This window comes from Bombina bombina, chromosome 4, assembly GCF_027579735.1.
Source record: "Bombina bombina isolate aBomBom1 chromosome 4, aBomBom1.pri, whole genome shotgun sequence".
In the NCBI taxonomy this organism is placed as follows: domain Eukaryota; kingdom Metazoa; phylum Chordata; class Amphibia; order Anura; family Bombinatoridae; genus Bombina; species Bombina bombina.
Genome location: NC_069502.1, coordinates 851,985,687 through 852,001,007, shown reverse-complemented (window position 1 = coordinate 852,001,007; position 15,321 = coordinate 851,985,687). Strand labels below are relative to the sequence as shown.

At 39.5% G+C, this 15,321-nt stretch overlaps 1 protein-coding gene across 2 annotated transcripts in view; it reads right to left on the bottom strand.

The window, feature by feature from the left end:
• Positions 1-236: 236 nt before the first annotated feature.
• LOC128655649 (gastrula zinc finger protein XlCGF26.1-like) overlaps positions 237-15,321 on the bottom strand; it is a 65,195-nt gene continuing 50,110 nt past the window's right edge. For both annotated transcript variants that reach the window (XM_053709237.1, XM_053709238.1), the window contains one exon: positions 237-3,441. In XM_053709237.1, the coding sequence (XP_053565212.1) occupies positions 2,159-3,441 (1,283 nt within the window). In that variant the 3' untranslated portion in view covers positions 237-2,158. The remainder of the gene's footprint in view (positions 3,442-15,321) is intronic.

Here is a 15,321-nt window from a genome sequence, read left to right as displayed (position 1 = left end):
CTGCAAGACTCGTAATAGCAGCGGGCATAAAAAAAGCAGCGTTAGGACCTGTTAACGCTGCTTTTTTACCTTAATGCACAACTCGTAATCTAGAAGTATATTACTATAACTATATCATATTTTAGATTATTCTGAACAATATTTGACGTATTGATGGTATTAAGTTTTTGTTGAATTAATTGTTGTGAACCTAATCCTCTCTGTGGTATTTAATTATACTATTCTATACCCATCCCAGCAGTTAATGCGCCATCCTTTATACCCTTTTGAAACCTTCTGACAGCCCCCTGATCACATGACTGTGACTATATAAAAGCTATTGATTGCATTTAGCATTGTGTTGTGCTAACTCTTAAATAACACTGTGTTCAGGCACGGGGAGTTATCTATATGGCCCACAGTCTCTTGTTGTGAAAAGCAATTTAAAAAACATGTGATAAGAGGCAGCCCTCAAGGGCTTAGAAATTAGCATATGAGCCTACCTAGGTTTAGTTTCAAGAAATAACAAGAAAACAAAGCAAATTTGATAATAAAAGTAAATTGGACAGTTGATTAAAATTACAAGTCCTATCTGAATAATGAAAGTTTACTTTTGACTAGACTTGTCCTTTAAAGTGCAGACTCAATTTGAGGGTAATTATGTAGTTTCCTCCTTGTCAGGGAACCAAAAGTAACTGGACAATTTACTGAGAAGTTTTTTATGGCCAAATGTGGGCTGTTCCCTTGTTATTTCATTAACAATTAAGTAGTTAATGTCTGGATTTGATTTCAAATGTGAAATTTGCATTTGCAAGTTGTTACTGTCAACTATCAGAATGAGGCCAAAAGAACTGTCAATGCAAGTAAAGCAAGTAGGCTGAAAAAATAAAACAAACCCATCAGAGAGATACCAGAAATATTAGGAGTATCCAAATCAACAATTTCATATATTCTTAAAGGAATGAACTGGTGAGCTCAGCAACACTAAAAGGCCTGAACAACTATGGAAGACAACTATGTTGGATATTCTCTAAATTCTTTCATTAGTGATAAAAAAATAAACCTTCACAGCATCTAGCCAAGTCAAGAAAATTCTTAGGGAGGTAGCAAATCAAGTCTACTTAATAGAGAATAATTCATGAAGTAAATACAGAGGGTTTGCCATAAATTGCAGACCATTTGAAAGCCTCAAAAATTGGAAAACCAGATTAGACTTTGTCAAAAAAGCAAATATCCTTAAGACAGCTAAAAAACCAACCTGTACCAGACTTATGGGAAGAGAAGTGTATGGAAAATGGAATAAACAGCTAATGATCTGAACCACACATTAAATCAACTGTGAAACATGGTGGAGGTAATGTAATGATAAGGGAATGTAAGGTTGCCAGCGTAACTGGACACTAGTGTTTATTTATGATGTGACTTCTGACAGAAGTAGCAGGATGCATCAAAAAGTATAAGATAGCACTTTACAGTACGCATAAATGTATCCAAAATATACTGCAATCAAATAGCTTTTTAAGGAAGAGAGTGGAATATTGTTGTAGTTAACTGACTTCAACCCAATTGAATATGCATTTCACTTGCTGGAGGCATAAACATTTACAAACAAGCAGACATTTAAGATAGCTTCTGTGAAGGCATGGCAAATCATCACTAGGTAGAAAACACACAACTTTGTGATGCCCATGAGTTCCAGACTTTAGGCAGTCATTCATTACAAAATATTTTTTATAATTATGTTAGTTTTGATCCTCTGACAATGGGGGGACTATATATGAAAACTGCTGTACTTCTTAACCATTAAAGCTAAAAGTCTGCACTTCAATTACATCTTACTGGCTTTATTTAAATACTATTGTAATGGTGTACAGAGCCAAAACTATGAAGATTGTGTAACGATCCAAATACTTATCAGACCTAACTGTATACAGTGTCTATACAACTGACATGTCAGCTGATAAAAGTCCCAAACCCCAATGCTACAAGAATGCATCAGAAAAAGCACTGAGTTGAAGTGTGTTGTATTCATTATACTACAGGGCTATGTATATTACTACTTATCTAACACCATGCATAACAAACTCTTTCTGGTCATAGACCATTTACAAATATTGCTTCCATTTCCATCAGACAGGGAGGAAACATTAACATTTACTAAAGTGGGCTTACCTTACCATCAACTATTAGAGTTATCTTTTGTATGAATTTTCTGATGTCTAATAAGTACCCATTTATGAGTAAAACATTTCCCACATTCAGAACATAAAAATGCTTTCTCTCCTGTATGAATTTTCTGATGAGCAATAAGATTTGCTTTCTGGTTAAAACATTTCCCACAGTCAGAACATGAGAATGCTTTCTCTCCAGTGTGAATTTTCTGATGTGTACTAAGTCTTGATTTCATTGTAAAACATTTCCCACACTCATTACACACAAATACTTTCTCTGCAGTATGAAGTTTTTGATGATTAACAAGCTCTGGCTTCAATGCAAAACATTCCCCACATTCAGAACATGAAAATGATTTCTCACGTATATGTATTTTCTGATGAGCAATAAGATTCGCTTTCTGGCTAAAACATTTCCCACATTCAGAACATGAAAATGCTTTCTCTCCTGTATGAATTTTGTGATGTGTATTAAGATGTGATTTCTGTGTAAAAAATTTCCCACATATAGAACAAGAATATGATTTCTCACGTTTATGTATTTTCTGATGAGCAATAAGTTTTGATTTCTGATTAAAACATGCCCCACATTCAGAACATGAAACATCTTCCTCTTTATGATATTGCTGATGTCTAAAAAGACATGACTTCAATTTAAAACTTTTTCCACATTCCAAACATGAAAATTCTCTCTCCCCCGTATGAAATTTCAGATGGTCATTAAGAACAGATTCCTGGATAAAACATTTCCCACATATAGAACATGAAAATGCTTTCTCTCCGGTATGAATTTTCAGATGATCAATAAGAACTGATTTCTGTGTAAAACATTTTCCACATATAGAACAGGGAAATGATTTCTCATGTTTGTATACTTTCTGATGAGTAATAAGATGCGTTTTCTGGTTAAAACATTTCCCACATTCAGAACATGAAAATGCTTTCTTTCCTGTATGAATGTTCTGATGTCTAATAAGATTTGATTTTTGGGTAAAACATTTCCCACATTCAAAACAAGAAAATGCTTTCTCTCCTGTATGAATTTTCAGATGGTCAACAAGGTGTATTTTCTGGATAAAACATTGGCCACATAAAAAACATGAAAATTCTTTTTGTCCTGTATGAATTTTCTGATGAGTAAGAAGATGTGATTTGTGGGTAAAACGTTTTCCACATACAAAACATAAAAATGGTTTATTCACCATGTGGTTTTGTGGATCTTTAGAGAAACTGAAAGAATCATCTGAACTCCATTCTTGACAATGACTGCCTGGGCTCATCGATTGATCTGCTGAAAATAAACACAGTGAGAGTAAAGTTATTTATGTTAAAATTATCTTTATAAGAAATATTACAGTGATGCCTTTTATTAAGAAAGGTTAAACAAAATGTAAGAATCAGCGTTTTTTTTCAATACAAATCAAACTTAAATACTGAAAAATGAAAAAGCAATAGGGTGAGTGTGAGAGAGGGAATGAGTTACATCATTGCCTACACAGATTTGGGTTTCTTGATTTTTTTTTATTGAGGTTCAAATCAAGACATACAATCAATACATGTCATTAAAAGCTGTACAAAACAAGATAGACATAGCATGTTTATATGAAATTATTTAGCAATAGCAGTAAACATGATGTTTGCCAATCAGACTATACACCTTCTTATTGATATATGAGGCATCGTTTGGACCCTGCAGTACTATAAAAGATGGAGAGCTACCGAAGGCAGACATGGACAATAGGAGATCACTCTTGGGTCCCAAGTGGTGATCCTCATTTTTCTTATTTTATAATATAGAACTCAAGAAGAAAACAAATGGTAATAACGAAACATCCATATCTTTAAAGTACACTATATAAAAACAGGGTTAACAAAATTATGCAAAGAGCAAGTTGTATAGAATACTTCCACAGTATAGTACATTGAAACAATGCTTTATTTTCAGCATTGTTTTTATATTTTATCCTCGGGAAATTGTTTCATATGCTGACCTGGTTCAGCTTTGTTTTTTAACCAAATTGTGCGGAACAATTCATCCCATGCTGGCTGAACAATAGGAGATTGCTGGACCCTCTACCGGATTGCAGCCTTGGGATCTACAAACAGTGTACTAGCCGCTGAAAAGTGCTAGCTTGCTCTCAAGCACCGGTCAAAGTACGGTGCAACATTATCTGGTGAGCCTAATATCATCTATACGCTTGCATTTTTATTTGTACGAAATACACTATGAGGCGTCCCCTTTTCTTTTTTTTCTTTTTTCTTCATCTTTATAGATTACCCAACAAACCGGATTTCAAGCGGAGCAGCCCCGTTTTATTCCATCTGACATCCAGAACAATACAGACCATCACATATTTTGCTGGCCACTACAAATTGGAGTCAACACTGTTACTGGCATACAAGGTTTCATTCCGATTATAACATTTGAACATTATTTTGCAACCAGCTTTTGTATTACAATTTATTGCAATTTTTGCGTTACTACCAAACATTTGCTAGTTGCTTTCTCTGGTGTTCCTTTTTGTTTGAAGACAATTCAGTGTCTTTTTTCTGGTGTTCAATTTAGTTTGAAGCCTTTTTGGTTCCACCATAAGATACCCCCTTGGGTTTTCCTTTAATTTTATAGTATCTGACTTGATTAACACAGATAATCAGTGGCATAGTAGTCCAATTGAACAATCTGAACATATAAATCTTAATAAATGAGAATAGACCAACAAGGTCATAACTGAAATCTATGAAGTCAATTAACAACAACTAGTGAGATATGAACCCACCAAGCTCAAGGACTTAAAGGCATATGTACATGAACATATAAACTGGTGTAGATACATGTGTATAGCATCCCAATGCCTCTAAATAACCTGGTATCGTCTAACATGGTGGCTCTGATCTGGATCATCTTACACCATTTAAGCTGTGGGGAGATGAACAGCAATAACTGATAATAAAGTGAGCATATGACTTAATTTCAATAGGAATCAAATTAGTTGCTGACTATATATAGACATAGTAGGAACTGTTCTTCCTAGCCTAGAACTAGCAGGGGTGTGTAGCTGGATAGGAATATTAACATTGTAGGGTTTTAACATTATCGCCATATTAGACCTATTAGCAGATGTCTGAGTGGAAAAATTGTATTAACAATACTCCATATAATCAAATAAGTAAGCACCTTAATATCATTTGTGGTATTGCTGAATTTCACAGAGAGAAAAAAGTAACATTTTGAAAGCTCCCTATTTATGTATGCTGTAGCGACTTATACATTATAAATTATATATAACTCTAAGTAAGTACCTCCATGTTGAAAACCGTTTAAATTGTGGAGCAGGGACATGGGGTATAACATACTTATGAGTTTTAGTGGAGCTCATAACAGTGATTACCCTGTTGAAAAGATCCCCAGAAGAAATCTGTAGTTATTTGTGCCTTGTTAGGGGGATTACAAGGCACCTCCGTATCAGTCTAAAACAATAAAAATAATAAAACACATCCTCAAATTGTTTAAACTGTGAAAGTCACCGTAGATACTTATATACCTCCAGGTATACATATAATTTTTCACCACACTATCCGACAACAGATCACAGGGAGCAGAGTGAAGATCAGTAGCTTGGTGTGTCCTTCTCACCTCCGTGAGCTCTTCATACCCTGTAACTATCACTTTTTTTTGCCATAACCCCTCTCAGATTTGCCCAGCTTCACAAGCTCAGATAGAACTTGTGAGAGCCTGTAACTGTGCCATACCTTAGCACTTGCACACTCAGGCAGGCCTCCGGTAGTGTGGCTGCTCCATCCGTTTCTGGGCTTGTTATCTCTCTATAGCAGCTCCCCACAAGCATGTTCAGCATGTCTTCTTCATTGCATCCCTTCTCATTTAAGAGGGACCAACTGGCCTGTTCTCTCCATTTTTGTGTAGGTCTATTAGTGCCAGGGACCTGCCTATGTGGGGATCCCTGCAGCAAGGCGGCATGTTCAAGCACGTGTACAAGGCAGAATCTTCAGTTGTGACTTGAATTCCAAGCTGTTTTATCTTAGCGTTTGGGGCAGAGGTAGGTTTGTAACCATTATTGCAGTTGTCGGGCTCGATTTACTCCCCCGTTCCTGTATTAGCTTTTTTAAAAGTACTGGGTGGGTATGCTACCTGCAGCTGATCTTCTAGCTTCTTACAGCTGTGGGATTTAAAAAAAAAAAATGCCTGTTCTATGACAATGCTCCTACAGAATTGAGCCATCATATTCCCTGGAACTCCAGTGACTTTGGGTTAGCTCTCTTTTCTCAGCGTAGGCAGGTGTATTCTCTTTTTTGGGGAAAAAAACTTTCCTGATAATTTCCTTTCCTTATGTATTGGAAGAGTCCACAGCTGCATTCCTTACTTTTGGGAAATACTGAACCTAGCCACCAGGAGGGGGCAAAGATAACCCAGCCCCCCCTCCCCCACTTCCTCATAACCCCAGTCATTCTGCTTAGGGAACAAGGAACAGTAGGAGAAATATCAGGGTGAAAAAGGTGCCAGAAGAATAAATTTAAATTTAGGGCTGCCCAACGGAGAACACGGGCAGAAGTTGTGGACTCTTCCCATACAGAAGGAAAGGAAATTATCAGGTAAGCATAATTTAAGTTTTCCTTCTTAATATGGGAAGAGTCCACAGCTGCATTCCTTACTTTTGGGAAACATATACCCAAGCTACAGAGTGCACAGAATGCTAATGGGAGGGAACAAGAGATGTACCACAGCCTGCAAAACCTTTCTCCTGAAGGCTTCTTCAGCAGAAGCAAAAACATCAAACTTGTAAAGTCTGGAAGAGGTATGTAAGGAAAACCAGGCAGCCGCCTTACAAATCTAATCCATAGAGGCCTCCTTTTTGAAGGCCCAAGAGGAAACCACTGCTCTCATAGAGGAGCCGTAATCCTCTGAGGAGGCTTATGTCCCGCTGTCTCTATGCTAAACGGATGACACTCATCAGCCTAAAAGATAAGGAAGTCAAAAAGGCCCTCTAACCCCCACACTTCCCAGAAAAGAGAACAGAAAAAGAAGTTTGTCTAAATTCCTTCGTGGCCTGAAGATAGGACTTCAAGGCACAAACAACATCCAGAATTATATTGAAAACGTTCCTTCGACTAAGAAGGATTAGGACATAAGAAAGGAACCACAATCTCTTGATTGATGTTGCGAATTGACACAACCTTAGGGGAAAACCAAACTTGGTTCGTACTTATCAGCATTGCAAGGCAGCAATCACAGATACTCTGAGCGCAGAAGCAATAGCTAGTAGAAGAGGAACCTTCCAAGACAACAATTTAATGCTTACTTCATGCATAGGCTCCAACGGAGCCCGTTGCAAAACCTTAAGAACAAGATTTAAACTCCAAGGAGGAGCAATAGATCTAAACAAAGGTCTGATCCTAGCAGAGCCTTAACAAATGACTGCACATCTGGAAGCTCAGCAAACCTCCTGTGCGGTAACACAGACAGGGCCGAAATCTGACCCATCAGGGGAACTGCAGAAAATCCCTTCTCCAGTTCATCCTGGAGAACAGAATAAGTAGGTCCTCCACACCTTATATGAAAGATGCGACGAACAACCAGCTTAAAAACCTGAAAAAGTAAAAATAACTCTCAGAAAACCCTCTCTTGGCTAGGACTAAGCGTTCAATCTCCACGCAGTCAGCCTCAGAGAATCTAGACATTGATGAACAAAGAGACCTTGGTCAGCAGATCCCTGCAACAAGGTAACTTCCACAGAGGAGATGAGGACCTCCCCACTATATCCGTGAACCATATCCTTCGCGGGCAAGACGGAGCAATCAGTATCAATGACAACTGCTCTCACTTGATTCGAGCCACTACATGAGAAAGTAATGGTAAACGGCCAGAAAAGACAAATTGGATTGAACCTCCAAGGCACCGCTAATGCATTGGTTAGCTCCGCCTGAGGATCCCTGTACCTCGACCCATATCTGGGTAGCTTGGTATTGAGATGTCATAAGATCTTCCTTTTGCAAATCTCAGCAAACACTTCGGAATGGAGAGACCATTCCCCTGGATGAAAGGATTGTCTGCTGAGGAAATGCGCTTCCCAGTTGTCCACACCCGGAATGTGGATTGATGACAGCGAACAGATGTGGGTCTCCGCCCACTCCAGAATCCAAGATACTTCCCTCATGGCTAGGGATTTTCTAGTTCCCCCCTAATTGTTGATGTAAGCCACCAAGGTTATAGTGTCTGATTGGAATCTGATAAACTGGGACTAACCCAGCAGAGGCAAAGACTTCAGAGCATAGTATATTGCCCGAAGTTCCAAAATGAGATAGGGAGTCCATAGGCCCTGTGCCTTCCTGGCACCCCAAACAGCTCCCCATCCTGACAGACTCGCAACCGTAGTCACAATCACCCAGGATGGTCTTAAGACGGACATCCCTCGGGACAAGAGATCGGGACAAGAGATCGGGACAAAACCACTAAGAGATTCTCTCGATCAGTTGTCCAGAGACATCTGTGATACAGATCTGAATTATTGCTGTTCCACTGCTTCAGCATACACAGTTGCAATAGTCTGAGATGAAACCTGGCAAAGGGAATGATGTCCATGCTGGACGCCATGAGACCAATCACCTCCATACACCGAGCCACATATAGTCTTAAGGAGGTCTGGAGGGCTAGACATGTTGAAGCTAGCTTGCAACATCTCTGGTCTGATAGAAATATTGTCATGTCTATGGAACCGGGAATTCCCATCCATGGGAACGAAGAAGACAAAGGAGAAATTCCGAATGGTACACTCTTCGAAAAATTTCTTGGAGCAGTAGCCAGACCCAACGGAAGTACAATAAATTGGAAGTGCTGGTCCAGGAACGCAAACCCAAGGAACTGGAAGTGGTCCTTGAGGATTGGTAGGTGAAGGGAGCATCCTTCAGATCTATCATGGTCATGAACTGCCTTTCTCAAACAAGGGGAAGAAAGGACCCTATTGTCTCCATTTTGAACAAGGGGACATATAAAAACTTGTTTAAGCACTTTAGGTCCAGAATCAGACAGAAGTTCCCTCCTTCTTTGGGACCACAAAAAGGTTTGAATAGTATCCCAAACATCTCTCTGCGATAGGCACCGGGACAAAAACTCTTAAAGGCTTACCTCTTTACTGGTCAGAAAGACAGGTTTCAGATGAGGAATCTGCCCCTGGGTGGCAGAGACTTGAAACCTATCTTGTAACCCTGAGCTATGACTTCCAGGACCCATGGATCCTGCACGTCCCTGAACCAAGCGACTGAAAATAGCGATAGTTTGCCCCCAACACGATCCAGAAGAGGGCCGGGGACTGCCCATTTATGCCGAATTAGACTTGGTGGGCTTCTTGCTCTACTTGGATTTATTCCAGGACTGAGCCGGCTTCCAAGAGCTCTTGGTTTGCACTGGCTTAGCGGAGGACTGCTGACAATGGGCTTTAACAGAACGAAAGGAATGAAATTATCCCTTAGACTAGTTCTTATTCTCTTACAGTAGTGGGGCATCTTAACAGAGTTTCCATCTTTTATCCATGGGCTCCTTAAATGAAGAGCTATCCTCAAGAGGGATAGCAGTGTGTTTAGCAAGGGTGAAGATAGCGCTATCCCCTTTAGGGACGGAACCCCACAACTCCATGGAGAGTCCAGGACCGGGAACAATTTCTTAAAGGAAGAAGAGGGGGGAAAAGGAATACAATCCTGTCCCATTCATTCTTAATAATGTTCGCCATCTTACAGGAGCAGGGAAGGATAAGGTACCACCCTGTCCCCAAACTCTATCCAATTTAGGAAACAAAGGATCATCAGGCAATTTGGCCTCTGGAACCTCTAAATTCGGCAAAAATTATTTTAGAAGAAAGTGCAAATTGGCAGAGCGAGGTAAAGTATTAAAAGCTGCCGACCCCGCCGTCTGAACTGCGCAGTAACGTCTGGTGGAAAAAAGGCCCCCTCCAGATGAAGAATCAGCTATGCTATGGAAAACTGTATGTGTAGAGAGAGAAGAATGTAGGATACGCACCTCACTGGATGACAAATCCTCAGAGGTGGATGGCTCAGTGGTATCAAACATGTTTGAAATTATCATATTATCAAGGCATATGGAACATAATTGAGAGGGCGGATCTAAGGCCTCCTCACAAGATAAACAGGAATAACTCTTTAGGAATAGAGGGAGTACCCTCTAAAGTAACAGAATCCTCCATCACTAGTGCATTAACCGGAGAACTATATAAAATAAAACAATCTTATTTCATTCACAAAAACGGCACCCTTATACCCCAATGGCTGGAGCATTCCCCACCTTCTATGACCCAGACAGTACATTTATGACTCCTCTCTGATAAACACCTGGTCAGGAAAGAGGGAATAAAAACTGCACAATGCAGGACCGTCTCTGCTATGAGAAAAAGCACGCCAAACTTGTAAGTTGCACAGCTCTTAAAGTTAAAACTGTATATTCCAGCCTATGAGCCCATAACATCTCACACATAAAAGCAGCATAATCTCAAATAAACATATAAGATTATTCCCCACTGCTCAATAATGCCCTTCAGAAGATATTATTCCTTGATTCTATACAGATAAAAGGAGTCACACTGTGCCCCTGTCTTCTTGCGTTATCATACATGTATAAAAAATGAAACGATCTTACCAGAATCTATGCCGTGGAACAGTAACACGGTCCTTCAAGTTTAACAGATAGTAGCGTTGCTTCTGACATGGACTTGAGTGAAGAAAGCAGGCAGCAAAACTCATCAACGCTGATTGCTTAAGGAGCTGTTAATATGAGTCGGGATGGTTTCTCTGCCAACCTCCTGTGACGAAAGGCAAAGAATGACTGTGGTTATGATTAAGTGGGGGAGGTATTTAAGCCTTTGGCTGGGTTGCCTTTACCTCCTCCTGGTAGCCAGGTTCAGTATTTCCCAAAAGTAAGGAATGCAGCTGTGGACTCTTCCCATATTAAGAAGGAAAGAAGTTGGGATAGTTGTTCCAATGTAGAGAAATGATTGTGGGGCAGCTGAATCATTTTTTTCCCTCATGCATCAAGTGCATCCATGTTTGCTTTGCGGTAGTTGTGCATTTCTCTCTCTCTCTCGTTGATATAGGCTATTATCTTATTTCAAAGATTGATCAAAGAACTGTCCAGTTACAGATGAACTGGTTTGGTAGCCCAGGGTCCTGGGGGGGTATATATGTGGTAGCTTTAACAACACTGACAGTCAATAAAGGCCTCTCAACCTTGTGGCTTGTTGCAATGCAGTCAGCTGAGGAACATAGTTAGGTCCGTATGGTGATATATATTTTCACAGACTCCTCTTAAACAGCACAAGGTTGTGTGTCTAATGTTTTCCAAAAAGAAAATTAAGTTAAAAAATAACTCTAAAATAGTTGTTTAAGACCAGGAGCTCCTCAAACACACGTCCTGCCGCAACAGCTAAAGGCTCGGCCCCCGCTCAGCTGTGATTTTACAGGGGTGCACAACACTGCACATGTGTGTGTGTGGGGGAGCTTAGCATCCGCAATTATACTAGAACCCAATATCTCATAGCGTTAAACAGTCTTGATGTGAGTTTAATCTTCCTGTTCTACATAGGACAAGGAGGAAAGTAAACAAGCGAAAAACTGGATTTAAACGGGCATTAAACATTATGAGATTGTAATAGAAAATGTTTATCTGTAGTTAAGAAAAAAAAACTTTTTAATACAACTTACTTTTTTATGCCCCTTTTCTTGTAGTTTAAGTTTGAGTGTTGATTTTCTCAATTCCACTACTAAGTTTGTAATGGGAGTGCAAAGATTACCGGGAAAGGTTTGCAGATACACACCCTGAAATGCACATCTGCTAGAAGAACCCTGATTTTAGAACCGGTCTTCTAGGGAGAGATTAGGCACAGAGGCTGATAGGGAACATGCTCATGGAAAATCAAAAGCCGTAGTCAAATTAAAAGCTAAATGTCAAGCCAAGAAGACAGGGCTCAGGCAAAGGCAGAATCGCAGGAGAAGCCAAAGGCTGATACCAAATATCAGTCATCAAGTCAGGGAATTAGTAGAGAACCAAGAAAGTCCAGGTAACAAGTCAAGGGATCAAGCCAAGGAACAATTCTCAAGTTAATAGTCTGCAGTGGCCCAAAAAACATATACACACACACTCAACTGGGCTCAGAAGAGAAGCTGGAATAAACTTCCTTACTTGTTCCATCCTTGCTCCCAAAATACAATCTCTTTTAGCACACTATGCCTTTAACAGAGAAAACATTTCCTGCAGCATATCAGTACGATCCTGCCAAATGTTGTTTTGGATCTGTGCAGGATCCTGACAGCGTGCACCTGGATATTTGGCAGTAAGTGTTGGGCCATTCATTGTAAATTATAGTTCAGCCCTGAATTACCAGGCAAAACTCCTCTGAAAAAGAGAAAAGAACACACCCCAGAGGTAGGGTTCAAGCATTAAGTCAAAACCGTAGTAAAAAGCCAGGAGTAAAGAAGCCCAAAAAAAATGAAGCACAAGGTAGGGTAAAGGTAATGAGAAATGGGTAGCCAGGAAAACGGGGAGATGGTGAAACTAATGATTCGCCACTAGAATAATCACTTTGTAAAGGGTCTTATGGGTTTTTATAGGCCTTGGAAGGATGCGTGAGTGCTAACCCACCACTGTTCCTAACCTCAGTATGGCCCAAGGATAACACAAATGTTACCCCAGAGGCAGACTTTTGTTTCACTTTCTGCAGTGAGATTTTTTTTTTTTTGTGAAAGATTTTCTGCAGGTCATTTTGAATGAAATTCAATTTATATTAGGCAGCTACACTGAAGCACCATCTCAATTGGAATGTGATGATTAACTGGAGAATAAAGCAATATGTAACGTTTTATAATATATTGCAGCAGCTGAAAATCTCATTGCAAATTAGCTACAGAGAAAAAAAAAGTTACGTTTTTAAAATGTCCCTACAATAAATGGGTTTCCTTTGCTCTTGGTCTAACATCATATAAATTATAAGGTAAAAATGTAGTAATAAAAAAGGTGCATTGCTCACAAGAATGTCATATTCATGAGTCACAACATTGCAGACGAGGAAAGGATAGGGGGCAAGGTTGAAAAAATCCATGAGAACCAATCGTGCTCAATATTTGACTGTTCTCTTCAACAGCACTAAACTATGGTTGCACTGGGTTAATGAAAAGTGCAGCCAAAGTGCTGTTTGAAGAGAACAGCTTGATGGGGACCAGCGCTGCAAAGCAAAACAGCTAACAGTTGCTGCATGTGTACTATTCTGTCTGCAGACATGCTGCATTGTCTGCAATGGCATCTCACATCACAGCATGTTCCGTCTTGGGGAACGTTACTATGTAATGCTTAGAGAAGGAAAAGTGCCACCAGTCAGGGTGAGTATGCCGGTTAAGTGTTGGAACTAACGCGTACTGTAAAGGATGACTTCACTAAAGATATAAGTGTAAATCTTTAGTTTCTATAAAGTAATGGGCACCACAAGGCTGTTGTGAAACCCTGTTAGAGGCTTACTTTAACAATTCTATATCCCACACAGCCTTGTCCTTTATATCTTCAATATTAAAATAATTTAAAAAAATATATATATCCACATATAGGCTAACATTTGCTATGAACACCGCATTATGTCTAGTATTTATTTACTGTTTAATATCCATTTAAATATCAAAATCAGAAGTAGAAAATAAAGATTCCCCACTAATACCAACTCTGACACTTGTTATATAGGTTTGTGTGAACCTATATTAGCACTCACAGTTTTATGGCCCTTTTATGACCCTTGCATGTTTCATCCAGTGCTGCACTGACGTTTATGGATTCTGAGTCATGGGGAAAGAAAAAGAATTGTCAAAGGATCTGTGGGAAAAAAGTAGTTGAACTGTATAAAACAGGAAAGGGATATAAAAAGATATCCAAGGAATTGAGAATGCAAATCAGCAGTGTTCATACTCTAATCAAGAAGTGGAAAATGAGGCGTTCTGTTTGATAACATACTGCATTCATCTTGACATCAATTCTGACCAAATTTCCTGTGCCTTTGTAGCTCACACATCCCCAAAACATCAGCGATCCACCTCTGTGTTTCACAGTAGGAATGGTGTACCTTTCACCATAGGCCTTGTTGACTCCTCTCCAAATGTAGCGTTTATGGTTGTGGCCAAAAAGCTAAATTTTGGTCTCATCATTCCAAATGACTTTGTGCCAGAAGGTTTGAGGCTTGTCTCTGTGCTGTTTTGTGAATTGTAAGCGGGATACTTTGTGGCATTTGCGTAGCAATGGCTTTCTTCTGGCGACTCGACCATACAGCCCATCTTTCTTTAAGTGCCTCCTTATTGTGCATCTTGAAACAGCCACACCACATGTCCTGTATTTCACCTGAAGTTATTTGTGGGTTTGTCTTTGCATCCCGAACAATTTTCCTGGCAGTTGTGGCTGAAATTTTAGTTGGTCTAACTGACTGTGGTTTGGTTTCAACAGAACCCCTCATTTTCCACTTCTTTATTAGAGTTTGAACACTGCTGAATGGCATTCTCAATTCCTTGGATATCTTTTTATAACCCTTTCCTGTTTTATACAGTTCAACTACCTTTTCCTGCAGATCCTTTGACAATTCTTTTGCTTTCCCCATGATTCCGAATCCAGAATCGTCAGTGCAGCACTGGTTGAATGATGCAAGGGTCTGTCAAAGATCCAAATTCAGACCGAACAAGGTCAGTTGTTAATTGATTTTTTATTGCTCAGACTAACTGTTAAATATTCTTTCATCTCAGCATGTCATATAATGTATAGAGGTATGTTTCAGCAACTATGTGTTCCACGGGGCAGACTTGACAGCTTTGCTTCCATACAGGAAGGGGGACCCGGCCAGACAACGATTGGTAAGCTTCATAGCCTGTGTTTCAGGAGTCTTTTTTTTTTTATTTATTCTCGCTCTCTTATTATATCTGTAGGTAAGGAATGTCTATCAATATAGTCACGCATAATGTTAGAGGGCTACACTCCAATATCAAGAGACGTAAAGCCTTAGATACATATAAATCCATGAAAGCCCATATTATACTATTGCAGGAAAGCCATTTCACAAAAGTAAAAACCCCTAAATACTGGGATAGAAATTACCCCACACAATTTCATGCCACCTGCCAATCCAAGAAA